The sequence below is a fragment of the Syngnathus leptorhynchus genome, chromosome 1, assembly GCF_054491065.1.
Source record: "Syngnathus leptorhynchus isolate UIUO chromosome 1, UIUO_Slep, whole genome shotgun sequence".
Taxonomy (NCBI): Eukaryota; Metazoa; Chordata; class Actinopteri; order Syngnathiformes; family Syngnathidae; genus Syngnathus; species Syngnathus leptorhynchus.
Window position 1 is genome coordinate 25,858,737 of NC_141195.1, and position 25,282 is coordinate 25,884,018.

Sequence of the window (25,282 nt, forward strand, 5' to 3'; positions counted from 1 at the left end):
AGAAAATGTACGATGAATAAATTCCAAATCATTTGGGAAAGTCATTTTCACATTGAAAGCTTTGAAGCATGAGCAGTACATTATTTATTTTGTATGGCATGGTTTTTCTGGGGTCCTTGGGAAAAGTTCTCAATTTTAATGAAACGTGAGTTTCAATTGGCCTGTTAGTAAAAGCGGGATGGATGGATGGATGGATGGATGGATGGATGGATGGATGGATGGATGGATGGATGGATGGATGGATGGATGGATGGATGGATGGATGGATGGATGGATGGATGGATGGAGGTCCACTCGCCAGGCACCACGAGTTCGATTCGCGCATATGACGGTGTGCGTGTGTGGGATGTGTGAAGAAGGAAAAAAAAGTAAAAGACCCGCCTCGAGTTAAGAGGATGTGCATGAATAACGTCTTCATCTTACACGTCACTGAGCCACAAATTTCCTCAGCCCACAACAGAGCAGCGGCAACAGCAGATGAGCAGAGCAGAGGCAACAGCAGATGAGCAGAGCAGAGCAGAGCAGAGCAGAGCAGACAGTTCCCCTGTCCGTGTCCGTGTCCGTGCCCTTGCCGCTGCCGGTGGCGCTTGTTTGCTGTACGATCGCAGCAGCAACATGGCTACGCTGGTGAGCCCTGACCTCCCCCTCCTCCTCCTTCTCCTCCTCCTCCTGCTTGGATGCTCTCACGGCGGCCTACAGGAGCAGATCATGAGCGGCTGCAAGAAATGGAGCCAGGGGACGCGAAAGTCGAGTGAGGTTTGCTGCGACGAGTGTCACCCGGGTGAGTTGAAACCTCATCGACATTTAGGAGCAAGCGCAAATAAAACAACAATAACATGGCGAAGTTGACCTCCAGCAAGCAGACTATATATATATATATATATATATATATATATATATATATATATATATATATATATATATATATATATATATATATATATAAATGGGCAGTAGGGAAAATTTGGAAAAAAATATAATATATATTATAATATATATATATTTCATATATATTTTATATATTTATTTTTTTCAAAATTTGCCCTACTCCCCATTTACCCCATGAATATCTGAATTCAATTCAACGTTTGCAAAAAAACAACAACCCAATTATTGGCTTGTTTTGTACAAAAAGGAAGTTGGGTCACATCAACCCAACTCTTTTTTTTTTTTTAACCCAAATTGGGTTGTTTTTGCACCCAGCACTTTTCATCATCTCAGGAAATGGCACAGCTAATATTCGAAAGAGGAGCGCGTGCAGCTTCTCCATCGAGTAGAAACAAACGGGCCAAAAAAGAAAAAGGTTTCGTCAGTGAATTTGCGGCTCGAGCTTGGACGATTTGTTTGGGCCGTAAGCGAAGGAACTTTGCTTTTGTTGAATTTGCGCGCAGGCAACCGGCTGGTGTCGTACTGCGGCGCCAACCCGAGCAATCTTTGCACTCCTTGTGAGAACGGGACATACAGCCAGAAGGCCAAAGACCACAAGTGCTCCAGGTGCACTCAGTGCGAAGGTCAGCCTTTGACCCGCCCGCAGTCAACCCCAAAGCCAAGTTGATTTCTCAAAGCCTTCCGCCGCAAATGCGCTCGGTCTCGCAGGGGCGCAGGTTCTGCTGAAGGCGTGTTCGGCCACGAGCGACACGCTCTGCGGCTGCAAGGAAGGGCTGCTGTGCGGCGACAAGCGCTGCTCCTTCTGCCGTAAAAAGTGCGGCAAAGGCGAGGAGCCCGCTGACAGACGTAAGTTGAGCGCCGACTGGCCGGCCCCTTTCGGGAGTCAGCCCCTCCCTCCCTCCCTCCCTCACTCCATCCCCACTTGGCCGCAGGTTCTTGCACAACGTGTGCCAACGGAACCTTCAACGACCAAATCCACCAGAAGTGCAAGCCCTGGAGTACCAGGTGAGCGAGCGAGCGAGCGAGCGAGCGGGCGGGCGGCACACTCGACGGCGAGCCTCCCCTCCCCTCTCCTCCCCTGCCTGACGACACGCTCGCAATCCGTTCTCACCAGGTGTCCCGGTCCGGAGCAAATGGCAGCCGGCGGCGATGCCTTCAGCGACATCAAGTGCGTCAAGGTTTCGCGCAGCAATCGGAAAGGTATGACGTGAATTCCCTCACGCGCAGGAGCGCTTTGGCTTTGCAGGCATCACCGGCGGCGCCGTTCTGCCTCTTTCAGAAGGGACCGGCGCGGACCCGTCGGTGTTGACGGCCGTGTGTCTGACGTCCTTGAGCGTCGCCCTCGTCGTCGTCGTCGTCGCCGTGTACCGCTGCGAAAGAAACAAGAAGACGGCGGCAGCGGTCCAAATGGCCCGAGTTCCGCTCGATAGCACAGGTACGAAAAGCAGTGGCTTGAAAAGAAATCTGCGAGCACTCGCGTGCTTGCAGTTCACCATCCTGTTGTGACTGACCTCTTGCCTTCTGTAGAGGAGCCCAACACACTCATCGCAGTTGAATGCAGTTTCCACGAAGCCCAGGAAGAGCAGGAGAGCAGCTCGCAGTCTTCAGCCTCCAAAGACCCCCGGCAGCAACTGGTGGTGTGAAGGAAATCACATTCCTAAAACAAAAAAAAGAAGAGCCCTGCCCTGCATGCATGCCCCTTCTGTTGATATGCTCACTTCACTCAGTCAAGACTTGCGGACAAAAGGTGCTTTTTTGTGTCCCGCGAGACAGAGGGGGGGTCAAGGGGAATCCTGCAGATCAATAACTGTGCTCTTTCTTTGCAATTGTTGTTGGGTTGGGGGCGGGGTCTGCACTGGCTCCCGTGAAATATTAGCTTCAGTTCATGTATGGTAAGGCTTTTTTTTTTTTTTTTTGAAAAAAAAAAAAAAAAAAAAAAACCCCAAACCATGTATTCATCCCCCCAGGTGCCTGGCTAGACTGACTTTTGGGTATTGTTAAAAAAAAAAAAAAAAAAAAAAAAAAAAGCTTTTGCCCTGGCGCCTCCAAAGACAAAATCCCAGCGCAGTTTTGCCACGTCAGATATGAAGTTGGGCTTTCTGGTACTCTTTCAGTGTGCGTATTGGTGCACGCGTGTCGAACTTGTCGAGCTTTTGCGAAGACGTTGCGTGCAAGCTGGGACTCGCTCGCTCGCTCTCTCGCTAAATGGCGTCCAAAATGGCCTGGCGATGGGATTGCATCCAAGATGACTGCGTGGATTTTGCTTTCTCAGCACGGCTGAACGCAGATTGTTCTCAAGGAAACTCCCTCCAGGTGACGTACACGCCGCAGCTAAAGCACACGCGGAAGCAAAGAGGCCACACATCCTGCCTGTACTTGCTGACTGACATTTGAGCGCATGCCAGTGCCAGGGTGGGCAACGACGACATCACACTTTTCTTCCATTTAGCATTTCTTCTGAACTCCCCTTGAGCAAGTGAAATAAAAAGGCCCGAGTTGGCAACAAACATATGACAAGCTTGTCCCAAAAGTGTGTTTGGGCCTTTTTCACACATCTTTGCCAACTCAAAGCCGTCCGTCCATTAGACGCTTGCAAATCCCTTTCATCTGTTCTCAGGCACTAAGGTCAAGAACACACACACACACACAAATCCAGACGTGCATGAACGTGCTGCTGTATTCAAACAAATACTGTTGAAGGCAAGCGACAAATAACAATGAGGTCCAATGCCATCTTCATATTTTTGTGCTGGATGCTAAAAAAAACAAGCGGTCCCAAAACGGGACACAAGCCGCCATTCAAGCCATTCTTGACTTGCAATATGAGCGCTTCACCTTGGCAGCAAACTCAAGTCGACCCAGTTTCCAAAAAGCATCACTTTGGCAAACGATCAACGACAAAAAAAAAAAAAAAAATACTCTTTGCAAGAAAGGCCTGGCTAACTTGTGGCTAATTGGAGGCAAGACCCGCCTCCAACTCTGGTGGGATTCCTCAAGGCACTTACGCTACTTCTTTGGAATATGATTGGACCTGCCCATAAAGTACAAGCTTGCGGAGCGCCCCCCTTAAAATTCACACCAAGTCAGCACCAGTGTTTTTGAGTTACGAGCGTGGCCGCGCAACGACTTCGGCCGGTGTCTGCAGGCACGAGCCGACGGCGATGATACGCGCGTCCAAAGAGACCTTGGAACGAGACTAGATTGGAACCCAAAATGGATGGGCTCACAAATCGACGGGCAACAACTTGTGCCTGGCGCAAAGACGAAAAGGCCAGCCGCCCGGGCCGCTCGTGCTCAAGCGTCATTGTTGTTTACACTTTTCCTTCTTTCCTTTGGCTTTCGTGCTCCCGGCTTTGTCCTTTTGACGCTTGGTGGGCGGGATGAAGGCGGGCTCCTCCGGTAAGCGGCGCGGGCCGGGAAGCCACTGACAGGCGCCGCCGCCGCCGCCGCCACCGCCGCCTGCTCCTTTGGAGGAAAAGGATATGAGTGTCTGTCCACCTATTGTTTAGGAAGACCCTATGGGGTGGAGGCTACCGCTCTGCTCCGTTTGGAGGATGTCCGCCCCTTGCCTCTTGGCCCGGAAGGTCGGGTCCAGTTCCTCCGCAATGTTCTGGACCGGCGGCGGCGATTGTCTGCAAAGGCAAGGTGACGCGAGCAGGTCAGCTCAGCTCAGCTCAGCAGAAGACAGGCGGTCCATCCAAACAGAGGCTTACCTCAGCGTGGAGACGGCGCTGGCCAGAGAGCGGTCTTCGGCGGGGGAGGGCAGCCCCTCCGAGTCCGTGGAGACGGGGCTGACCGGAGAGCGGTTCTCCACAGGGGAGGGGAGCCCCTCCGATTGCGGGCGTCTGTCTGGCCCCGTCCTCCGGTCGTGACGGCGCTCCCCCCGCGACGCCGGTTCCTCCAACTGCCGTGAGATGCGGTTTGACTCCATCTCTTGCTTCTGCATGTAGTGAGCGATTTCCTAGAGGCAAATGGTGGCGAGCGAGGTTACTGTCGCTCAAGCGAGGCGAGAATGCCGCGTCCTACCTCGTCCTGAGCCACCTGTGCGACGCGGAAGTCCCCCTCGGGGTAGCGACCACGCGACGGCCATCGGGAGGGCTGACCAAAGACAAAAGGACAAAGGCAACCTCAAAGTCCCCGTCAACGGATCAAACAGAGCTCGTAGCTTCTTTTCTTTGCCGTGTAGCCGCGCCCACATCAAAATGATCAGCAAAGACGTAACGGAGCGTTATGACATTGTCTCTGCACGTGCTTTCACCAATTGCGTGTCTTGACAGTCCCCGCTCCAAATTCACTTGAACAGCAGTCGTGTGTGTGTCCCACATACCCTGGCCAACAAGTTGTTCTCTTGCGCGTGTAGCTTGCGGGCCAGCTCCTCATCATGAAGGACCTGCTGCAGGTCCCCCAGGTCCAGGCTGGTCTGCTTCTTCTTCGGGGGCAGCGACGCTCCTAACGGGGCCGGCCAGACGTTAAGCAAGCATAATGCTCCGGAGAAAAGCAAAGATCGTGAACGGCTGTCCGAGAAGAGCAAAAGGAGGCGGACAAATCACACCCAGACGATGATGTCGGGAGGAAGAAGCAATTGAGAGTGACAGACACGCTTAAGAAATGAAACCCCGAAGCGGCACCGAGACCCAAAGTTTGTACGCCGAGATGAGGCGGGCCAAAGGAGAGCCAGGGCCAAAGGAGAGCCAGAGCCAAAGGAGAGCCAGAGCCAAAGGAGGAGACGCTCCCGCCTGCCCCCCGCTTCTGCCTTGTCACGGTACCTGGTGCCGAGCGTCTCCACCCGAGCCAGCTGCCGGTTCTCCTGGGAAAGCTCCGCTGCGCTCCCCTCTGCCCTCCCGCCTCGTCTGAAGCGAAAGCTACTTGGGCGCTCCTCTCCGGCGGGTCCTCGCGCACGCGGGCGAGCCCCCTCCCTCCGTCGTGGCGCGCCCAGCCGTTGCCCGCTCCTCCGCCACCCATGTGGGAAAAGCAGCCGTCCACTCTGCGCTCCCGCTGGCGGGATGAGCTCCTTCTTTCCCGGATGTCGCCGTGGAAACTGTGCCTGGCGGAGGGCGCTCTTTGGAAAGGAGGGGGGCTCGGGCCAAGCGGCCGGCCGTCCGGGCTTTGGGGGGTGATTTTCAGCGGCGCCCCGCCGCTCCCTCCCACGCTGACGGGAACGCCTCGCTCTCGGAGGACGTGGCCCAGCATCTCCCAGAGCCGCGGAACGAAGGCGTCCGGGGGTCTGCTCCGGCAGGAGCTCCCGTCGTCCGTCGCAAAGCGCACGCGTTTGTCGGCGTTGTCTCGGAAGCCGTCTTGGCCGCCCCGTCTCGGGCGGTCGTGAATTCCAATGGATTGACTGCGGCGCCGGCGTTCCCCGGAGGCCCCGTCCAGTCCGGCCCGCGGCGGCCCATTTTCGACTCGCCTGTCCATCTCCTCTGCATCGGCGCGGCTGCCGTAATAGTCTTCCTCTGCGACGCTGCCAGGAGCGTAGCGGCCGTGTCTCTCCCCGGGTAGACGAAGAGACAATCCGCCACGGAGAGGTGCCGCCGCGTCGCGTCTTTGATTGGCTCTCTGTTCAAAGCGATCCGAGTGTGCGTGCAATGACTCGCTTGCAAAAGCCCGGCCGGGGTAGTAAGGTGGCGGAGGGCGGCTGTGCTCAGGAGGGTTGAGAGTGTTAGAATAGTGCCACCTGCTGGTAGTCGGTGAGTAGAGCGGCTGAGCGGGACGGCGTCCGCTGAGTGCATGCTGATGCAGGCTTGGTGGCGGCGGCGGCGACATACGAGCGCCGCCGGAGCTGCCTTCATTTATGCCAAACATGCAAACACAAAAGCAAGGAGGGTAGGGGACGCCGTTAGCAGGTTCCGTGACGCTATGCTAGCTAGTTCAAGAGCGTGCGAATTACAGACGCAAAAACGTGGATGGAGGTGTCGCTTGAGCGCCAACTGCCCCAGCCAACCTTGGTTTGAATAACGGGCGCAAAACGTGGCAACTGCGCCAGCCTACGTTTGAATCCAACTCCTCTCTCGTTTGTGTCTTTGCTCCAAACAGCGTGCCCACTCTGGGGCTACACACGTTTCTGGAGTGGCGTATGAGAAACACATGGAATCGATGGCACCCCTAGCGACATTTACGAGCACAATTCCAAAATCTGTTCCACAAAAGTGCATTCCCAAAGTCTACGGTGGTCATCTGCTTCCGGCGCGGATCGGTCGGATTTCAGCTTCCGCGTCCAAATCCAGTTTGGCCGAGTGGTTTTTTTTTTTTTTTTCCGAAGCCATCAGTCGCCTCGCGGGCCGAAATAGCGTCAGCGTGTTTGGGTTGGCCAGAGCGAGCCCAATTCATCTCGTAAGCGCAATGAGTCGTGCTTGGAGAAATCAAGCTGCCTTGCCAGCAAACACCTCTGGCAACGCAAAGAGCAGCACATCTGCCTGGCGCGAGCAAGCTAATCAATCCAATCCAAAAATAAATAGGCACTTTTGTGACGTCAGCGTGTAAAGCGTACCTCGGTGGTGCTCCTCCTCCCTGGCTCTCCTCATCATCAGCTCTTCTTCCTCTTGCATCTGTTTGGCCATTTCCTTTAGACAGACATACACGCAAATATTGATTTGTAGGACGGCCGCACCGGAACGATTGATTGTGCTGACTGGAAAACGTGAGCTGAGAATGCTGGGCTGCCTTTGACAGCCAGCAGGTGGCAGCAACGTAGCACATGCTGGCTGGCTGGCTCTGGTCGCTCGCTCTGGCTCGAAGGGCTTTCAAGCAAACGCATGAATGCGATGCGCAAAGCCAGACGGGCCCCAAAGCATAGGAGAGCTCGTCAAAAGGGGAGCTTTGCTACGCGCTTGGACGGGAAGCCGCTCCAGCACATTTGCAGCCCTCCCTCCCTCCGTCCGTGTGCGCGCGCGTGCTCTCACCTGGTCGTCCCGCTCCCGCCGCCGGAGGTCTTGGGCCCGCCTCCGCATCTCCTCCTGGATGAGGCGAGCGTACTCAAAGTCGTCGTCCTCCTCCTCCTCCTCCCTGCAGCACAGTGGCAGGAGGTGGACATTTGCATCAGAGAGCGACGTAGGAACGAGGCGCCACCTACAGTTGTCTGGACTCTTGCCTCGGCAGGGCTCTGCACCGCCGCTGCTCCTCCTCCTCCTCCTCCTCATCCTGGAGCCGCTTGGCCACACGGATGTCGTTCTGCACCAGCTGGTTCTTCTGAACGTTGCTGGAGTAGTACTGCTCGACTAAAGCAAACGCAGAGTGGCGCACATTTGCTTTTTCAGCTTCTACAAAACAAGGCTCTTTGCCGTAGCGCCATCTGTCTGATGCCCCTCCATCATAGTCACATGACAGCGGAAACTCAAGTCTGCCACAGTGGAAGGAAGGCAGGCAGCCACGCAGGCAGGCAGCCACGCAGCCACGCAGGCAGGCAGCCACGCAGGCAGCCACGCAGGCAGCCACGCAGCCACGCAGGCAGCCAGGCATTGCCGATGCACTTGTTTGAAATTCACAACGTCAAGCAACGTAAACATTCAAACACTGCTCGTAGCTCCATTTTTTGCTGAGAATCGAAAGCAAAAGGTATGCAAACTTGGCAAACGACAGCTCGTAAACCCAAACGTGTTGTATTGTTCGTATCTCAAGGCACTGTCCTAAAACGTCTTTGTAGCTCCAGGAGGTCACTATCTTGCGTGGAGGTGAGCGGAAGCCTACTTGGTGTTGGACTGGTACTTACTTTCCTGCTCCTGGAGATTGTGTGCCAACACGCCATCTTCCAACACTGCAAAACTTTGGCACACTGAAACAACATCAAAGCGCAAGTTCAAAACCACAACAACAACAGGAGGGAGGGAGTTCCAGAGAGCAAATGAAAAGTCACAATGTCAAAGAGGTTTCCTTGGGAGAAAACCGTTCCTTAAGCGGGCCAAACGTCAAAGCCACGTCGAAGCGCAGTAGCAGAGCCGCCAGAGTGGGACTCGGGCCGAGGCTGCCCCGAGTTCCAGCCGTGCTCTGATTCCTCAACGCCGAGACGCGGACGGACCCAAGTCTGCCACCGCGAGCGAGCGAGCGAGCGAGCCCTCAACGAGGGATGCCGTTGCGAAGCGGACTTTCGCCGTCGAGGGCGGGTCTCCGAGCAGCCGTCTGCGTTCGTTCGGCCTTCGCCCGCGGGCGGGGATTGGCGCTCGGCGCCAGACCGGGCCTCGGAGACAAGCCAGCCGCCAAAGGAGGTGGCGGCCAACGTGCGAGCGCTGCCAGGGTGTGGCAGAATTGCCGGGGAACTTGTTTTTCCCAAACTCGCAAGCAGGTTTGGAGGCATTCGAGTGCAATAGGAAAAAGCGCGCACTTGCCGCCATCCGAGCCACAAAGCCTTTTCTTGCTCTTGCTTGCTTTGCTTTTCCCGAAGCTCAAAGGCGGGACAACCCCGAGTGAGCTCGCGAGCGGTATCAAGTCTTGGTCACTCGCTCGCTCGCGGTATCAAGTCTCGGTCCTAAGACGTGCCATTCGCAGAGCGCCGATTGCGTTTCCAGCCACGGCCCGCCACGCTGGACCGGCCGGCTGTGCCCAATAAAGCCGCACACTGGGTCCTTTGCGTCGGGGCTCCGATACCGAGGACACGCTGGCCTATTTGCGAGGGAGGGCCACAAATTGGACATCCAGACACCTTCTTTCTCCTCCTGACAAAAAGCATGCATTCACGCTACAAAAAGACAAAGTCACCCGAACGAACACAAGTGTTTGGTTTGGCTCTGAAAACAAGAAGATGTGGATCAGAGTGATCAGCGTGTGTTTTGATCGCTCACCTTCCTGCACACGGGGGAGGTTCGATTGGTCGATGTGGAGCTCTGACATCACTGGGCCATCACTGCGTCGAGGTGCTTCCTAACAAGGCGGCGGGCGACATTGGAGACTCACCGTCACCGATGACGGCTTTTGCTTACAGCGGCTAAAAGTGGTCCCTCCCAAGTGACACACTTCCAGTAGCTTCGATTGGCAATTGGTGTGGGAGTAGGAGCCAGTTTGAAACGGAGCACCTTTTGGCTTATCCGTCGCGTCGCAGCAGTCACTTTTCAACAAGTAGCCGTAGCGGCCGAAGTTGACAACCAGCGGCCCGGCCCGCCCAGCGACAACTTTCGTCTTCCTCGCGTGTCCTGCAGATCAACGGTACTTTGTCGTGAAATGAACCCAACGCGAGACACGCACAACACTTGCAAAAGCCCGTTCAAATCAAACAAAAGCCCAACGTGGACATTGAAACTTGAAGCCGAGGTGGACTCACTCACTCACTCACTCACTCACTGACTGAGTGAGTGTGTGAGGATATCGGCTGCTGCGTTCGCGTGTTTCCGGGAAGTCAGCACTCGTGCCAGATCGATCGAGTGTATTCGCGGCTTTCACACAAAAATATATATTTGGCCTTGATTTCGTCAACAATCAATGTCCACTGCTTGCAAACAAACAAACAAAAAAAGTTCATTTGTTCGACACTTCACTTTTCCGGCAGCGACGAGTCTACTTTGGAAAATGTCCACTGTCTTTGAATGCGGCCTTTTTTTTTTCCAGACCAGACGCCTCCCTCCAAACAAGCTCGAGATGTTCAAATGCACGGCAGAAAATCCAATCTATTGGCGATTTGCAAACATAGCTACACAGTCGAAAGCACACTCCGCCTAGTCTTGAATAATGAGGAAGAAAAACACAGCTGATTAAAAGTTTGGCAGCACGAACGAGCACGGTTGAGGGTCAATCAGAGCACAGCAGCACACAGTGTGGTGCTGGTGGTGGTGGTGGTGGCATTCAGCCAACGTGTACTTCGACTGTCTTAACTCCCTGGCTTCCTGGCTTCCTTTACTTGAATGACATCTTAGCCATGGTGGCGCCTGACTGCAGCCTTTGGACTGCGAATGGAGACACCCACCCACCGAGCGACCGAGCGACCGAGCGTTCTTGGGCTGAGTTCAGGAGCCACGGGTTCGCCATCCATTTTCCGAACGGCGGGGGTCGCGGGCGGGTTGGACACCCACCCGGCTTTGTTCAAAATGCTAGGCAGAATTTCGATACGTGATGTCGCCCCCTACTGCTCACACACTGCTAGATGCTAGAACACGTTTAGTAGCGTCATCGTACAAGTAGACAACCGCTTGCTCCCTATTAGCGCCACAGTGACTTCGAAAATCAGCTCATTTTTAAAATCATCTTTTTCAATGGGGATGACGTGAAACATGATCAGGAATACACTCTATCAATGTGCTCAATGCAATATCTGCATAAAGGCCTATTTCCAGCCTCCAGTGTTCTAATAGTCCATCGTGTTTGCTAATTGTGTTCGAAGGCTCATGGATGATGAGAAAAAAAAAAAAAAACTGTGTGTAAGTATGTTAGTTTTTGCGGAATTGTCTGGGTGACACTCGTTTTGTACATTAGAGAATGCAAAACGTAGTACACTGGTGCAAGATTGGAATTACCCGACAGGTGAGTTACTTTGCGTCAGGTTCTGTTTTCCAAGTAGGTAGGTAAGTGTCTTCATTTCCATCCATATTATACACATATTTGAGGAGATGAGAGTGTCGTGGCACATTGCCCACTTCGAAGTAGCTCAACTCTTTGACGGCAAATGCCGGACGCGTTTTTTCATGGGAAAGAAGCTAGGTGGAGGTTTGGAAGGACTGCCAAAGGAAACGTACTCCTCCTTAGACTGACAGTCTTCTTCAAAGGGCCGACATGTTTGGGGGCGGGCAGTGCTGAAGTCTTCATCCAAAGATTCAACGTCGTTGGGGGAAAAGGTCATTTGCGACCTGAAGAGGCATCACGGAATGCAGCACCGATGGCTCCAAATGATTGGGACAAGCGTGAGTGCAAATTGCATGCGCAGCCTGTAACATCTCACCGGAGGTGCATCCAACTTGTCCAGAGTGCGAGCCCAAAAAAGAGAGCTGAAGCCTGCTTCGGACCCCGGCCGAAGTGAAAAGTGCAACTTCAAACTTCAGGTCCGTCCAGAAAGCAGGGGAGAATGTTTGTGCAGGTATCCCACCGTGGCTAAACTAAGCTCAAACAAGCTATGATAAGCTCAACTAAAACAAGGTGAGCTCAAATAAACGAAGCTAAGATACAACAAGCTAAACCAAGATAAGATAAACGAGAGCCACTCTTTGGTTTGGACAGAACACAAGGCTGCCCGGCTGCCCGGCTTCAAAAGACAAGCAAGGGTTTTACACAGGGTTCCGAAGCGTCTTTTTTTCTCCATTTTTTTATTATTTTACAGCAGAAAGAATAGAAAGCATTCAGAAAACATCTTCTGTATTGAAGGGCATTTCAAAATGTTTTGCATGGCTTCAGCATCTGAATTTTTTTTTTTTTTTTTAAACATCCATCGAGTCAGTGACGCGTGTACATGCACAGTTACAAAAATAAAAGCTACAAAGAGAAGGGGAAGAGGTAGGCTTGGGTTGGCTTGGATTAGGTCAGGTCAGGGGGTGAGAAGAAAGCAAAAACACACCAGGAGAAGAAGCAAAGGGAGCTGGAACATCAGAAGGCAAGAGAAAAGTCACACAACAGGGGAAGACAGAGAAAGAGCGGCAGTTCAAGAGGAGAGGAAAGCAGATCGAACACTAGTTGATCACATGCAAAGTGTGGAGGAGCTTGGGCTTCCTATCAAATTTGGGGCTGGGGGGAAATTCTTGTTGAAAACGTGCAGTAGGGCGCCATCTGGTTTCTCTCCCGAAACTACCAAACGCTTGCCTTGCATAAGTGCCGGCCGGCCGGCCGGCCTGCCTGCCGCGACCGAGGCCTCTTTATTGCTGTCTGTGTGCTGACGAGCGCAAGACGTCGCCACACGGACTACCCGTTGTCCGCCTGTGTCCGGCGACCGCTGCGGGCGGGGCCAAAACAAGAGCTTCAGATGCTGAAGAGGAAAGCCGCATTCTCAGTTGAGCTTCTCGTGCGCTTGCTCGCTCGTTCGCTCGCTCGCTCGTCTGTCCATCGGACGTCAACAAGAAGACATTTGTCCTCTGCTTTCCTCTGCCCTATTTTGGCACCAGCCCGCCTAAAACACAGGACCACTTGGACATGTACGCGGCGACGTCGCCTTCTGTATCGTTTCACAAACAAAAAGGCTCATTTCAAGCAAAAGACACGCCGGCGCCGGCTTCTCGAGCGCCAGCCCTCAAAGCCACGCCGGTCGCAAACTACGGATTCTAGGAAAGAAAGCATGCATTAGGTGCACTTTTATCACCCACTTAACTACTTGACCCATGCAAGCCAAACAACCCCCCTCGCCCCTTTGCATTGGCTACACACATTCCGCCCGCACACCTGTGGGGGGGTTGCTTTGCAACAAACATCAGTAGTGGCATTTCCAAATGGCGTTGGAGGATGCGGAGGAAGGAAGGCAGGAGGGAAGGAAGGAAGGAAGGAAGGAAGGGAGGAGGCCAGAAGGCAGGCAGGAAGAAAGAAAGGCAGGAGGGAAGAGAGGGCGTGTCGAAAGCTACACGTGGTCAGGCTCCGTGGAAGCCTTTCCCATTGGAAGCCACCGTAGAGTAACCACGTTGACGTGTCCGCAACTCAAATGGATGAAAAGAAGCACTTTTGCCAAGAGGCACTTTCAACTTCATCTGTCAGCGACAAAACAATCATTGCCAAGTATTGTTGAATAAGCAGGATGGGAATCAAGCCACTGACACAAAGAAAGGCTGCTCTGCAAGAATTTCAGCCTGGCTGGCTAATCTCGCCCCGACTGTGTCTGAACTCAAAGTAGCACCTTGACAGAGAGCGGCCGGCCGGCCGGCGGGCGGAAGGCCGGCTTGGAAGCTCCAGCTCAGCCGAGGTTCACGTTGCAGCCGGCGTGACGTCACGACTGATTCCGGAGCAAGAAGAAGCCAACCATCCATCCATCCAGCCAGCCGCCCGTCCGCTTAGCATCTTGCTGATTGAACGTCAGGAAGAGGCAGCAGAACCACATCGGGCTGCTTTTCGGCAACTTTTCCTGGCTGGCGCTCGCTTGGACTTTCATATGGCATGCTTTAGCAAAATGTTGTCTTTGTTTGGAAGAAGAAGAAGAAAAAAAAAAAAGAGAATAGATTTCCTTTGGAGAGCGTGGCCACTACTGCTTTGTCCCAATCCGCGGTGCAAGCACTCGCTTGGCTTCTTCTACTTGACATGCACCCAAGTCCTTTTCTGTACACTATTTACAAACGATACAGCTGTACTTCTTAGGCATTCAAAGAAAACTATACAAATATTTCTTTTTGTCTCATACTTCTTTTTGGCCCATTTTTTTTCAATGAATAAAATAATATATTTCTAAAATACAATCCCCTTTGGGTAAGTGTGTGTGTGTGTGTGTTTATTCGTACATACTTGCGGTCTTCTTTATATACAGAAATGTTCATTCAGTTCATGCTCGGTTCTCAAAAATATGGATTTGTCGATCCCCTATTTTGGGACAATCTTAGAAAGAATCTCCAAGATGTCAAGGCAATGCGCGTGATCTTCCCCTCCAAAACCCAGGCTCGGAAGTTCATTGAAAAACAAGCCAAACCTGACCACCGACAACAAGGATGACAACAAGAAAACAAAACGAAAGAGCAGCTAAAGTCAAGAAAGGCTTAGCCTGCTGCCATAAAATACACAAGCAAAGGCCTCACTTAGCCCAATGTCATGCATTCCCCCCACCTTCTTCTTTTTCTTGGATAGGTTTCTACCACGCGGACGGACCCTGGGCAAACATTTGACACGGAGGGACAAACAAACAGCGTGGAACAAATTCAAGTCATCAAATAACAACAGGCAACTACTTGCTCCTTCCTTTGATTCGCCAAATGCCCTGGGAACAAACAAAAACGAGTCAGTGGAGTCAAGAGTTTTCCAGCACGGTCTCCCTCGTGGCGGGGGCGGCGGTGGCGGCGGCGACAGCAGCAGTGGCGGCAGCAACCTTGATTTTCCTCCACTTTTGCTGAGCTTGTCAGGTTTGGCCGTTGTTCTCTTTCAAAGTGCAAAAAAAACCCAAACAATGGTGTGAAAAGTGTCAGCATGGGACGCCGCCCCCCCCCCCCGCCACAAGTTGAAGGAATTGCAACTCTCCACGTGAAAATGTGTGCGTGCGTGCGTGCATGCTTGGGAAAAATGGTGTTACCATTGTCACCTGACACTGATGCTACGTTTCGTCCAGTTCAATGTCGTGCGTCCAAAGAAAAAAAAAGACAAGAAAAATGGAGGAGGCGTCGGAAGAGTGAGGTCACATTGCGAGGGAGGGCGCCTTCTCACCGGGTTCATGTTCCCTGGCCCTTTTCAATTCCTTCACCCTGCAATACACAGAGAAAGAGAGAGAGAGACCGTGAACGTTGGAGGTCCCCCCTGGCACGATGGCGGCAGGGGGGGGGGGGCGTCCGTCCATGACAGACAGCCACAAAGAAAACTTTTGTTCACCACTGACTCGCCAATCTGCAATGAGATTTGTCATTTCTTTTGCGAGGATCACGTCAACATGCCGGTGACAATTGGCCCCCTACGGATCCAAATTCATTGCTATTGCAATCGCTGTTGGTTGGCTAGCTAGCTAGCTAGCTAGCTGTCTGAATTACGTGACGAGGCCGATAAAGCCAGTGTTCGGACGGACTTGAAAATACCAAAGTAAACAGACGTTGGCCAAGCTCCGAATACTTGCAGGTTTATTTTCCTTAGCAATGAACAAGCACATGTATTAGTTTCTCCCTCCCTGTCCACCCTGGCCGTCTTCAAGTTCAGCCGGTATAATGCACGAGAGTCCCTCTAGTGGCATGGAGGTAAATGACATCAAAAAATGGCTCTGCTACTTTGGAGCGTTTGCTAGCACTTGGAAGTGGCACCCATCAACTTTGCTCGGGTTCCTCTTCATTGCGACGGACATTCACGCGCTACTCGCCGGAGGTAAGAATCCATCATTCCTGCTCTCCCAGCGGGGACAGGAATCGCTGTCAAGTGGCGGCAAGAAACCAGACAAACCTTTGGCCGGCCAATAGAGAGACACCTCCAGCATGCAGCCTTCAGGCCAACACTTGACATGCAGCAGAGTAAGATGGGGTCCAAAAAAGGAGAGAAAGACAGGTCGAGAGAAAAAGGCCCGTGGCACCGTTTGTGTGAGTTGCCTCTGCTTTGGAGCTCTTCAATTCGCCCGCGCTTCCGGCTGACAGCCCTCATGCAAGCAGGCAGCAAGCAAGAAGGCAGGAACGAAGGAAGAGCAAGTGGCTGGGAAAAGACGCAGAGGGGAGGGGGGGGGGGGCTGAGCGAAAGAGAGGGAGAGCCACCAACTGAGTTGCTGAGGCAGCACTCACCCGCTTGAACAGTCTAGGGTCCATCAAGGGGCTTGCTTGGCGTAAACAGCAAAACACCACAAAGCTAAATTAGCACAGAAAGAGAGGAGAGGGGAGGCTGAAGCTTCCAACCCTATCCGACCCAGTCAATCAAGAAAAAGGTCAGATGCGGCAGGTGATGAATCCCTCCAGTAAATTTGAGCCACCGAAAAAGGCTTCTGGCATTCCCTGCCTACCTACCTACCTACCTACCTGTGGCGGCAGCGACGCAGAAACCTCATGATCTTCCTGGCCGCTTGATCCTGCCTCTTGGTGAGCACACTCTCCCTGCAGGAAAGTAAGCCGAGTGGTGAAAAGCTCATCGCCAAAGTCAGACAATGATGACGCACCGAGTTCTCAAAGAGTGTCAAAAGTCATCATCTTACACGTTGATAAGCTAGGAAAGTAGACCTCAAAAGAAAAACAACATTTCGGAGCTTTGAAGTGGCAACGAGGAAGCGCTTGGGAAAAGACTCAACCTGGTAGGTGATTAGAGCCCCTTTCAACACGGAGCCGGCCAAAAGCACTTTGACTCGGATGCTTCAACGTTACGGCGCAAAGCCGCATCCTTCCTTTCCGCAAATAGCGCTACTTGGGCGGTGGGGAACAAACCCGGATTTTTATCCCTCCGTACGGGAAGGAGCCTTACAGAAGGCTTTCCACGGCGGGCGCCATCTTTGTGCGTGGCGTGGCGTGGCGCGGCTGTGCTGGTTAACGCTACCCACAGCCGTGGAGACGGACAAAAGGCGCTTTCACCTCAATTTGCGCCGCTGGGCCGGGAGCCTGCCAAACTCCTTGTAGCTGCGGTAGCCTCGCTGAATGAGAACGGCGGCCCTTCTGCTCCGCTGGAACTTCTTCTGCTGGCGGTAGCCTCGGAATCGACTCTGGATCAGGATGGCGGCCTGCGTCATCTTCTTATAAAGTGCGTACTGCCAAGCAAAGCACGAGAGGACCACGGGTCGGGTCAGGTCAGGTCAGGTAAGGTCAAGTCAGGTCAGGTCAGGTCAGGTCAGGTCAGGTCAGGTCAGGTCAGGCGGCGCCGACGGCTCGCGGCCGGCTCTCGTCCACAACTTTACCTTCAAGGCTATCCACGTAAGCTTGCGGAAAACAAGAAATAGATAGGCGCCGTTAACTGGCCACTGCGGTGACCTCACAAAGGCTTTGAGAGAAAGGGGCAAACAAGTGCAGCGGAACCCACGGCCCAAACGGATTTGGCGCAGTCGCTCGGCTGCATTCCCGTCGTTCCGTTTTGGCCCGGCTCGCTCAAGAAGGCCCGGGTTCCGCCGCAGAGTCAATCCCAGTCTCCGCCTACCTGCTTGTATTTGTCGTAACAACGCCGAATTACGGCAGCGGCGACTTCCTGTTGTTCCCGAAGCGGCCGCCCCTGTCGGAGAGTAGAGCGGCACGGGTCAGAGGTCGAATCCCAACGCGCCACCTTAGGAACGAGCGGCTCCGTCCGGCCCGGCCTCCCGGTGTCTCGGAGCCCGCGTCCGAAGGCCGACGCTCGCTCTCCGACTTGCCAAAACCTCCGTCCGCCCTGGAATTAGCTGGGAGCTAAGAAAGGCGTCGTCGAGGACAAAGGACAGCAAGCGCTCGGAGGAAAGGGTTAGCAAAGTGGTAAGGAACAGAAGAAGAGGAGGAGAAGGGGGGCTGGGGGTTAGCTGAAAACAAGCGTCAACGGGCTCCATTCGCCAAACAGCAGGGAAAGCGGGGCCGGACAACGCCATACAACATGCTCTGCTCAGGCCGCTTTCCCATGCCAAGCCAAGCCAAGCCATCAAGGTCTCCCCCCCCCAAAGCCAGTGGCCTGTACCTTGTACTTGCGGAAGGCGGTCTGAACCAGACGGGCGGCTTGGTACAGCTCTCTTTGCTCCGGGTCGGACAGAGTCAGCTGGGCCAGGTCTCGCTCCACTTTGCTATTGGAGGCGCTGACAAAGCGGCTCCAGTCCGCCGGCGACGGAAGCGCCGGCCTCTCCGAGGGCCTCTCCGAGGGCCCCTCGCCCGGCTGGGAGGCCCCGGGACCCGCGCTGGGCTCGGACGGCGGCGGATCGCCGTACGCGGCGGACCTGCGGAGAGAAGGCCGCTTTGACGGAAGCTTCGTGTCCACCATTTCTCAGCGCAAGGGTTCGCAAATGTCGTCGTTGCTAGCGAGCTTCTCAAACGCCTAGGAAATCACCCAAATGTCCCATTGCCACTAAGCGAGCCAGCGACTTTTTAGAGCAGAGCCAGCCGCGCGGCGAGAGCGGACCGGCCCGAATGCGAGAGGACTCCCGGCGTACCGTAAGTGTAGGACGCTGGGCAGCTGCTCGACATCTCCCAAGTAGTTGGCTAGCCAGTTCATGGTGTTGTTCACCCCCGCCGTGTCGACTGGCAAAGCGTCAGCGGAGGACAAGCGCTCCCTCTTGATCCTCTCCGGCGTGGCCTGGATGATCTGCTCGGCCAGAGTCATCATGTTTGCCTGTTTTGTCGGGACAAAGGCGGACGGACGGACGGACGGCTGAGAAAACAGCGACGAGTGACGTGAAGCGCTTTTGCTCGGGTGAGATGGACGGCGCAAAGAAATCCCGGCAAATCCATTCAACACGAGTGGCGGCTCTCACCTGCAGATGGTCCATCTGTGCCAGATAGTCGCCACGGTCCGACTCCTCGCGATAGCACGGCATTTGGGCGTCGGCCAGCCGCTCCGGCCGGTGGCGGCGTAAGCGGCCGAGCGGTCGGTCCTCGCTCCCGCCCGGCACGAGGCCTCTCCTCCCCACGTGGCCGAAGGCCTCCTCCCTGCTGCTCCATCCGGCCGCCCCCGCGCCCGGGCTGTCGGAGGGCCGACTCTCTGGGCTGGCGTCGGACGGCCGGCGGCGCCGCTCCAGGCTAAGAGGAACAGAGGCGGCCTTGTCGGGCCGTGTCTGAAAGTGCCGAGGGTGGTCGGGTTTATGCTTTTTGGCCGCTGGGAGGAGGTCCCTTTGGCCCTCGCTGCTGTAGTAGCTGGAAGGCTCTGACCTGGGCCTCCTCAGGTCTGCAAAACGCACACACACCGCGTTAACGTTAGCTGCGTTAGCTGCGTTAGCTGCGTTAGCTGCGGCGACGCACGGGAAAGGACGAGCCGCCATCGCGGCTGGCGCTAGTGGACGCGGATGGGCTTCAGCATGCGTACATGGTTGTGGCAGCACCTGCTCTTTTGTCACTGGCCCAGCCCGGCATCCGGCCGTCGGCGGTGTGGGGCGCCGCCGGCGAGTAAGACACGCCAGCGGCGGGGCTTAGCGGAGCCTCCCTCTGCAGTCGCTCCAGACATTCCGCCAACTTGGTATGGCCTCGAGAGCGGGCGATGGAAAGAGGCAGGCGGCCCAGAGAATCGGGAATGGCCAGAGCCCGCCTGTCCCACTTATACAGGACGGCGGCTGCCTCCAGGTGCCCCAGCGCGCACGCCCACATCTGGAGCACAAAGGAGGGGGGGAGGGAGGGAGGGAGGGAGGGAGGGGCTGAATCCCGAGCTCAAGCGTTGCGCGCGCAATCACCTCCGAGGTGCTTGCTTGCTTGCTTACCAGAGGCGTGCAGGAGAAGTGGTCCACATTGAGAGGGTCCACCTCTAACTCCAGATCGATGCTATCGGCGTGTTTGGCGCTGCATTGAAGAGCACGAGGACAAAATGAATTGAGGACGTGCCAGCCAGAGCCAGCGGAGCCGATCGGAGCGGGCCGGCAGCGTACGGGTCCCACCGCCACTTGATGAGCGTCCGGATGAGGGCGGCGTAGCCCTGGCCGGCAGCCAGGTGAAGGAGCGTCATGCCTCGGAAAGTCTCGGAGTGGATTAAATGTTTGGACTTGGCCCAACAAGCTCGGCTCATCATCTTCTCACATACCACCACCACGCGGCTCTCGAAGGAGCCGGCGGCGCCCTGCGTCGGGACGGAGATGGGAAGAGAGAGTCTTTACGTTGAGCCGGCCGTCTCTCTCTCTCTCTCTCTCTCTATCTATCTTTCCAGCGGGGGAGTCATCTTCCCACTGTAGTGGAGCGAGCGTCCTTACAGAACAGGTCAAGTTTACCTGCGCCTGGCTGCCGTTGTCTCCCGCGCCTGGCGTCGCGCCGGCGCTCTTGGCGCCGCTCCGCTCCTGGTGGCTGGCCATCTCCGCCATCCTCCTCTCCATCTGCTCCAAGCGCTCCAGGATAGACATTCGGAACTGGTTATCTGGCCACAGGGGAGGAACACAATCCGGCCGGCCGGCGTGAAAAGAAATGCAGGCGTCGGCTGACGGTAGGCCGACCGGACGAGGGTCTCTCGACAGACAGTGGCGTGCGGCCTCGTGACCGTCGAGGTCCCTCTTCTGGCTATTCTGACTGACAAGACGAGCATCATCCCGGCCGAGTGCCCGTGCACGGGTTTCTTGGGCGACCCAGACAAGAAAGGGCCTGCGCAAGCCCGCCCAGAGCGCTTCCGTAGCGCTCGGGAGGCGCCGCCCGCACGCCACTGTCTGTCCAGAGACCTTGTTGACCGTCGGAATATTAAAGGGGGACTGAGCTGACAGGAGCTTGGATGAAAAACAACAACACTGGCCCTTTCTTCAACCTCTCATTTGAATTCACCTTAAGAAGCCAATGAATGAGAGATCAGGCCACAATTGTTTGCTGGCTCAGGTGGCATTCAACACAAACTCAATGTACTTGTACTCAAGTGCCACCACTTTGGTTGATCCATCGAGAGGCACCAGCGACGTATCGTGACAGCAACAACAGTGCAGCGCTCTTCCACAAGAGGGCAGAAGACACACCCCACGTGCCACCAAACTTTGGGCTCACGCTGACTACGAGGGACATTTTTCAAAGGGACAAGAGGAAGGGAGGGAGGGAGCTGGCTGATATAACAAAGAAAATCTTGCTTGATTTCATGCAGTAATCGTGACTCTCGACTACGGACGGCCAGAAGTGGACGTTTCTTTCAAAGTCCAACAACGACAACACCAGCGGACAACATGCAACTTCAACTTCTTCTCATCCACTCTCTCGCGGACACTTACAAACACACGCACAGTGACACACGCACACTGCAGTTCTAACCTTCCATCTTAGTGTCCATCGGGCAGAATCCAGCCCGAACGTGGGCTAAGAAAAAAAAAAAAAAAAAACACGCCTCTTTTGTTTGTTAGGAGGAGCGGGTGTCAGTCACCGCCACCGGTTTCCTGACCCACGCCAGTCGCGCCATGGGTGCGTCCCCCCCACACGCATATTAAAAAAGAAGAAAAGGAAAAACAAAAGATAGACAGGTCAATGTGAATCCCAGGCTCTGAGACAAAGAAAAGCAAAAGCACATCTGCGTCGATGTTATGTGCAGCGCCAGCGGGAGCGCAAGCGCCAGCGCGTGCGTGCGTCAGCTCCTCCAGAGTCAAACAATGGAACAAGCGAGCGCCGCCGCCGCCGCTGTCGTCTTGCCCCCCTCCCCGCTCACGGAACGTTCGTGTTCACGTGCTGACAGACGATCGCAAGCCTTTGTTTACTGCTTTTCCTGCATTCAAACACGATTTGTCGTGCCTCCCCGCCCCCCCCTCCCTCGCTCAAGCGCATCTTCGCGATAGTTCCAGCAAACACGCCCACTCAACGCTGGGACCGGGGTCGAGAAGGGTGGATGTTATTGGCGATGCCGGCCCGTTGTGTCCTGCCCACGCACGACACGCTGGCTCCCAACCTACCTGCAATGCTGCAGAGGAAGGGGGAAACGCATCCCTTCCCCCACGCTGCATTATGACAAATCCACCCGGGCAGCCACCCGGGCAGCCACCCGAGGAGGCAGCCACCCGAGGAGGCAGCCCGGCCAGCCAGCCAGCCCGGCCAGCCAGCCAGCCCGGCCAGCCAGCCAGCCCGGCCAGCCAGCCAGCCAGCCAGTCAGCCGGGCTCGCTCGCGTCATTGTCGAAAGAAAGAAAGCTGGAGCGAGACTTACCATCCAACGAGAGCCAGTCGTGCTGAGAGGAGGGCAGCGAAGGAAGCGCACGGGCCTTGTACTCAAAAACCACCGAGGTGGAGATGATCTGAGCGCTGACTGCCACCTGCAGCGTCACCAGCCCTGTGTCGTGAGCTGAACACACACACGCACGCAAGCACACGCGTTCAGGAGCGTGGGTCAGTCAGCCCTTGCTTGGATTTGAGTCCAATGCGCTCTCACCCGGGCAGTAGCAACGCAGCACTCCCGGTTGGATGAGCGAGGCCGGAACTGAGATCTGGTCGAAGAAGCAGCTGTAGTTGGAAGCGGCTTCTTGCCACGGTCCCGTGATCAGCACTTTAACGCCACCCTTCCAAACGCACACGCAGTAGGCAAAGTCAACAACAACAACAGCTTACACGACAAAAGTCATTGCTTTGGTCATTCCGACGTGACTTTCGATGGCTATTTTGGACGTCACGTGGGAACGCATGGCTAGCGCAAGAGAGTCTCTGCACTGGTCAAAGATCAAACGGGGAATCAAGACAACCTCTTATGATGGCTCCATTGGTTGTTGCGGTGGTGCAGATTTGCAATTGGCTTTAGTTGTCTATTCTGCTCCAACAATGGAAGGCAGTGCAGTGCAGTGCAGTGCAGTGCAGTGCAGCCGCAAAAAAGGAAAGGAAAGGAAAGGAATACCTGGCTGATCTGGGAAATACTTTGAGATACAGCGCTTGACTCAAGTCAGGATGCTACAGGACACTTTGCAAGCGCAAGCAAATGAGCTGGAGATGCTGCTGCCATCCAGAGTACAGAAGCCAGAGTTACAGCCTCGGAAACCTTTCCCTCCCTCACGACCATCTTGTGGACGCCTAATGGAACGTCAGGTTGAGGCGTAGTAGCCTGCATTTGCACTCCTATAGGACGAGCACTCTACATGGCAAAATACGCCAGCCATGTCAGCGGCCCTATTTTGGGTTCTCTCACGTCAAACGCTCGCTCACCTCCGGATAGGACCACTCGGGAGAGTAGTCTGTGACCAAGAAGAGGCGTCCGGCGGCCTGGAGCATGCCCAGAGCGCCGTGCGCCACGGCCGCCGACACCGCATTCATGTACGAGAGCGAGGCCGGCTCCCCGCCGTCGCCGCCCGCCCGGGGGCTGCAGCAGGGCTGAAGGCAGAGCTCGGAGGGGTTGTACCCGCCACCCCTGGCGTCCTCCTGGCCTCCGCGGGGGCCGGCGCCGTTCTGCCCCTCCGAGGCCACCGGCTGCTGAGCGTACAGGCTCCCGCCTCCGTCCACCGAGATGAGGTCGTTGATGAGGTCCGAGAACTGGTTTCCAAAAGACATGTCAAAGTGATCCAGGCTTATCTCCATGGCTGGCCCGGCCGCCGCTCCCGGGTTAGCCCCCAAGCCCTGGTGGCTGGCGACAGCGCTGTACAGTCCCTGGACCAAGCTGGCTCCCTGGAGAAGCTGCAACTGCAGCTGCTGCTGGTGCAACAGCTGCTGCTGCTGCTGGTGAGGCTGCTGCTGGTGCTGGTGCTGGTGCTGGTGCTGGAGCTGGTGCTGCGGCGTGCCACTGCCGCCGTCCCCGTTTCCATTGCAAAGTGGCAGACCTTCGCCTCCACCGCCGTTTCCTCCTCCCCCATCGGGTGCCCGCAAATAGTGCTCAGCGGCCCCTCCTTCTCCATTGCCTGCCACACAGACCGGCATCGGAGCGTCCGGCTCGAGCAGATTCTCGGCGCCATTTTCCGAGGTGCTCCCCGGCTGCTCCGGACCCGCCACCTCCTCGTGCTGGTTGGCCAGGCCGGCGAAGGTCCCCTGGTACGGTAGCAGCTGCAAGGATCCGGTTTGGCCGTCGCGGTCGCTGGGTGAGCCTCCGTTGCAGTTGGCTCGATGCTGCTGCTGCTGCTGCTGCTGCTGCTGGTGGTGGTGGTGGTGGTGGTGGTGGTGACCGTTACGAGCGGGAGATTCGGTCTTCACCGCGCGCAGCCCCAGATAAGCGGCAGATTGGTGGGAGCTGTGCTCCATCGGCTGCGTCACCTGGCCCACGCCGGACCTCCCCCGCTGAGCCTGGCCGGATCGAGGAGCATCCTGCAGGAAGAAACCGGGAGAACGGTTCTGGTGTGGCACGTGAGGCCCAGACATGGCTCGAGCGTAGCTCAGCGCCGAAGCGCGGTCCCGCTTGGCGTCGATAGCGCTAAAGTCCATTTGCTCCAGGGTGGTGCTGGGACTTAAAGCGCCACCCGAAGGAAGCAAGGATCCCACGGGGGCCGGCGTGAGGCCCTCTCGAGCCGAAGCGGACACGCCGTTGACGAACGCCCCGTGCGCCCGGTAGCCGCTCTCCTTGGCCAGCTGCCGCTCAAAGGAGGTGTCTTCGGTCTTGATGTTCTTGACCACAGCCGGGCTGAAGACGTATCCGTTGGCCGTCACGGAGGGGGAGCTCCGCACGGTGGCCCCGCAGGAGGAGGAGGGGCCGCAGTTTGCTTCCGTCTTCATTGCACTGCCTCCGTAGGTCTGGCCTTGTTTGGGGTTGTTCAGGAAGCAGTCGGGGTCAAAGTTCATGGTGGTTTCCGGGATGCTTCCAGAGTCCAGGCTGCTGGTGAGAGCCAGTTCCTGGGAAACGCCAGCCGCCGTCAAGATGGAAAGACTGTCGCCCATTGCGCGGCCGTGCGCCGCGTCGCCCGGCTCCCCCGCCGCTCCGCCGAGGAAAGCAAACTTGTGGCCGTCCGAGGTCACCGCGAGCACGGAGCCCCGGGAGCCGACGCCGTCTACGCCCAGGAGGGTGGGAGAGGCGCTGTAGGTGGGCTCTCCGCCCACTTCTGACATGAAGACGCCCCCCCGGGGGAGGACGGACGCCACGTGACTGTCGGCCGCGTCGGGCTCGCCGTTCAGCCCGCTGCTGATGGACACGGGCGAGTTCTGGGTGGTGTCGGGCACCTCCACCTGGTTGCTGGAGGACACCTCGGTGCTGTTCTGATGCAGCAGGACGGGCTTGTGGACTCTGCCATTGCGTTTCTCCCTGCCGCTTCTGGTGCCGGCGTGGCCGCCGTGCTCGGTTTTCCCTTCCGACACGTCGTTGTTTTGCACTTCGGAGTGAGCGCTGCTGTAGGCTCCCGTGCGGGGGTCCACCTTGGGAGAGATGATGCGGTGCTTGGCGCTGTTGCATTTGTGGTGCACGCTGCTACCGGCACCTGGGGGGGCG

At 55.9% G+C, this 25,282-nt stretch overlaps 3 protein-coding genes across 15 annotated transcripts in view; 1 reads left to right on the forward strand and 2 right to left on the reverse strand.

The window, feature by feature from the left end:
- Positions 1 to 497: 497 nt before the first annotated feature.
- Positions 498 to 3,458, forward strand: LOC147063090 (tumor necrosis factor receptor superfamily member 16-like). The gene is made up of 7 exons (XM_085919006.1): positions 498 to 781; positions 1,392 to 1,511; positions 1,597 to 1,734; positions 1,821 to 1,893; positions 2,003 to 2,088; positions 2,168 to 2,323; positions 2,416 to 3,458. The coding sequence occupies exons 1-7, from the start codon at positions 616 to 618 to the stop codon at positions 2,529 to 2,531; spliced, it is 855 nt and encodes a 284-aa protein (XP_085775132.1). The 5' UTR covers positions 498 to 615; the 3' UTR covers positions 2,532 to 3,458.
- Positions 2,895 to 10,902, reverse strand: LOC147063091 (uncharacterized). Of its 12 annotated transcripts, none has more exons than XM_085918940.1 (13): positions 10,582 to 10,765; positions 9,888 to 10,004; positions 9,657 to 9,735; positions 8,591 to 8,653; positions 7,955 to 8,099; positions 7,785 to 7,887; positions 7,373 to 7,445; positions 5,655 to 6,668; positions 5,216 to 5,337; positions 4,915 to 4,986; positions 4,602 to 4,849; positions 4,423 to 4,520; positions 2,895 to 4,353 (listed from the first exon to the last, which is right to left on the reverse strand). In XM_085918940.1, the coding sequence occupies exons 3-13, from the start codon at positions 9,703 to 9,705 to the stop codon at positions 4,190 to 4,192; spliced, it is 2,151 nt and encodes a 716-aa protein (XP_085775066.1). In that variant the 5' UTR covers positions 9,706 to 9,735; positions 9,888 to 10,004; positions 10,582 to 10,765; the 3' UTR covers positions 2,895 to 4,189. The 12 variants fall into 12 exon arrangements, with proteins under 12 accessions (XP_085775066.1, XP_085775074.1, XP_085775048.1 ...); XM_085918948.1 differs by lacking the exon at positions 10,582 to 10,765 and adding an exon at positions 10,347 to 10,560; XM_085918922.1 differs by lacking the exon at positions 10,582 to 10,765 and adding an exon at positions 10,878 to 10,902 and having other exon boundaries at positions 9,657 to 10,004.
- A 2,043-nt stretch (positions 10,903 to 12,945) lies between these two features.
- Positions 12,946 to 25,282, reverse strand: part of LOC147063092 (calmodulin-binding transcription activator 1-like) — a 68,002-nt gene continuing 55,665 nt past the window's right edge. Inside the window, exons 9-24 of one of the 2 annotated variants that reach the window (XM_085919181.1) lie at positions 23,086 to 25,271; positions 22,325 to 22,451; positions 22,103 to 22,237; positions 20,216 to 20,358; positions 19,880 to 20,067; positions 19,715 to 19,793; positions 19,343 to 19,604; positions 18,779 to 19,188; positions 18,458 to 18,675; positions 17,992 to 18,244; positions 17,491 to 17,562; positions 17,255 to 17,275; positions 16,935 to 17,107; positions 16,392 to 16,466; positions 15,115 to 15,152; positions 12,946 to 14,674 (exon numbers count right to left, since the gene is read on the reverse strand). In XM_085919181.1, coding sequence (XP_085775307.1) covers positions 14,616 to 14,674; positions 15,115 to 15,152; positions 16,392 to 16,466; positions 16,935 to 17,107; positions 17,255 to 17,275; positions 17,491 to 17,562; positions 17,992 to 18,244; positions 18,458 to 18,675; positions 18,779 to 19,188; positions 19,343 to 19,604; positions 19,715 to 19,793; positions 19,880 to 20,067; positions 20,216 to 20,358; positions 22,103 to 22,237; positions 22,325 to 22,451; positions 23,086 to 25,271 — 4,439 coding nt within the window. In that variant the 3' untranslated portion in view covers positions 12,946 to 14,615. Of the gene's footprint in view, positions 14,675 to 14,983; positions 15,153 to 16,391; positions 16,467 to 16,934; positions 17,108 to 17,254; positions 17,276 to 17,490; positions 17,563 to 17,991; positions 18,245 to 18,457; positions 18,676 to 18,778; positions 19,189 to 19,342; positions 19,605 to 19,714; positions 19,794 to 19,879; positions 20,068 to 20,215; positions 20,359 to 22,102; positions 22,238 to 22,324; positions 22,452 to 23,085; positions 25,272 to 25,282 lie in introns of both variants that reach the window. The other variant, XR_015066986.1, reaches the window with a different exon arrangement.

What these genes read in the sequence shown, in the direction of transcription:
- LOC147063090 (XM_085919006.1), top strand. Translation starts at nt 616, where the DNA reads ATGGCTACGCTGGTGAGCCCTGACCTCCCCCTCCTCCTCCTTCTCCTC. An exon ending in CGAGGAGCCCGCTGACAGAC is followed by an intron (nt 1,735 to 1,820) that starts GTAAGTTGAGCG and finishes ACTTGGCCGCAG; the next exon opens with GTTCTTGCACAACGTGTGCC. An exon ending in TTCGCGCAGCAATCGGAAAG is followed by an intron (nt 2,089 to 2,167) that starts GTATGACGTGAA and finishes TGCCTCTTTCAG; the next exon opens with AAGGGACCGGCGCGGACCCG.
- LOC147063091 (XM_085918922.1), bottom strand. Translation starts at nt 9,705, where the DNA reads ATGTCAGAGCTCCACATCGACCAATCGAACCTCCCCCGTGTGCAGGAA. An exon ending in AGAACAACTTGTTGGCCAGG is followed by an intron (nt 4,987 to 5,215) that starts GTATGTGGGACA and finishes GTCTTTGGTCAG; the next exon opens with CCCTCCCGATGGCCGTCGCG. An exon ending in CCTCCAAACGGAGCAGAGCG is followed by an intron (nt 4,354 to 4,422) that starts GTAGCCTCCACC and finishes TTTCCTCCAAAG; the next exon opens with GAGCAGGCGGCGGTGGCGGC.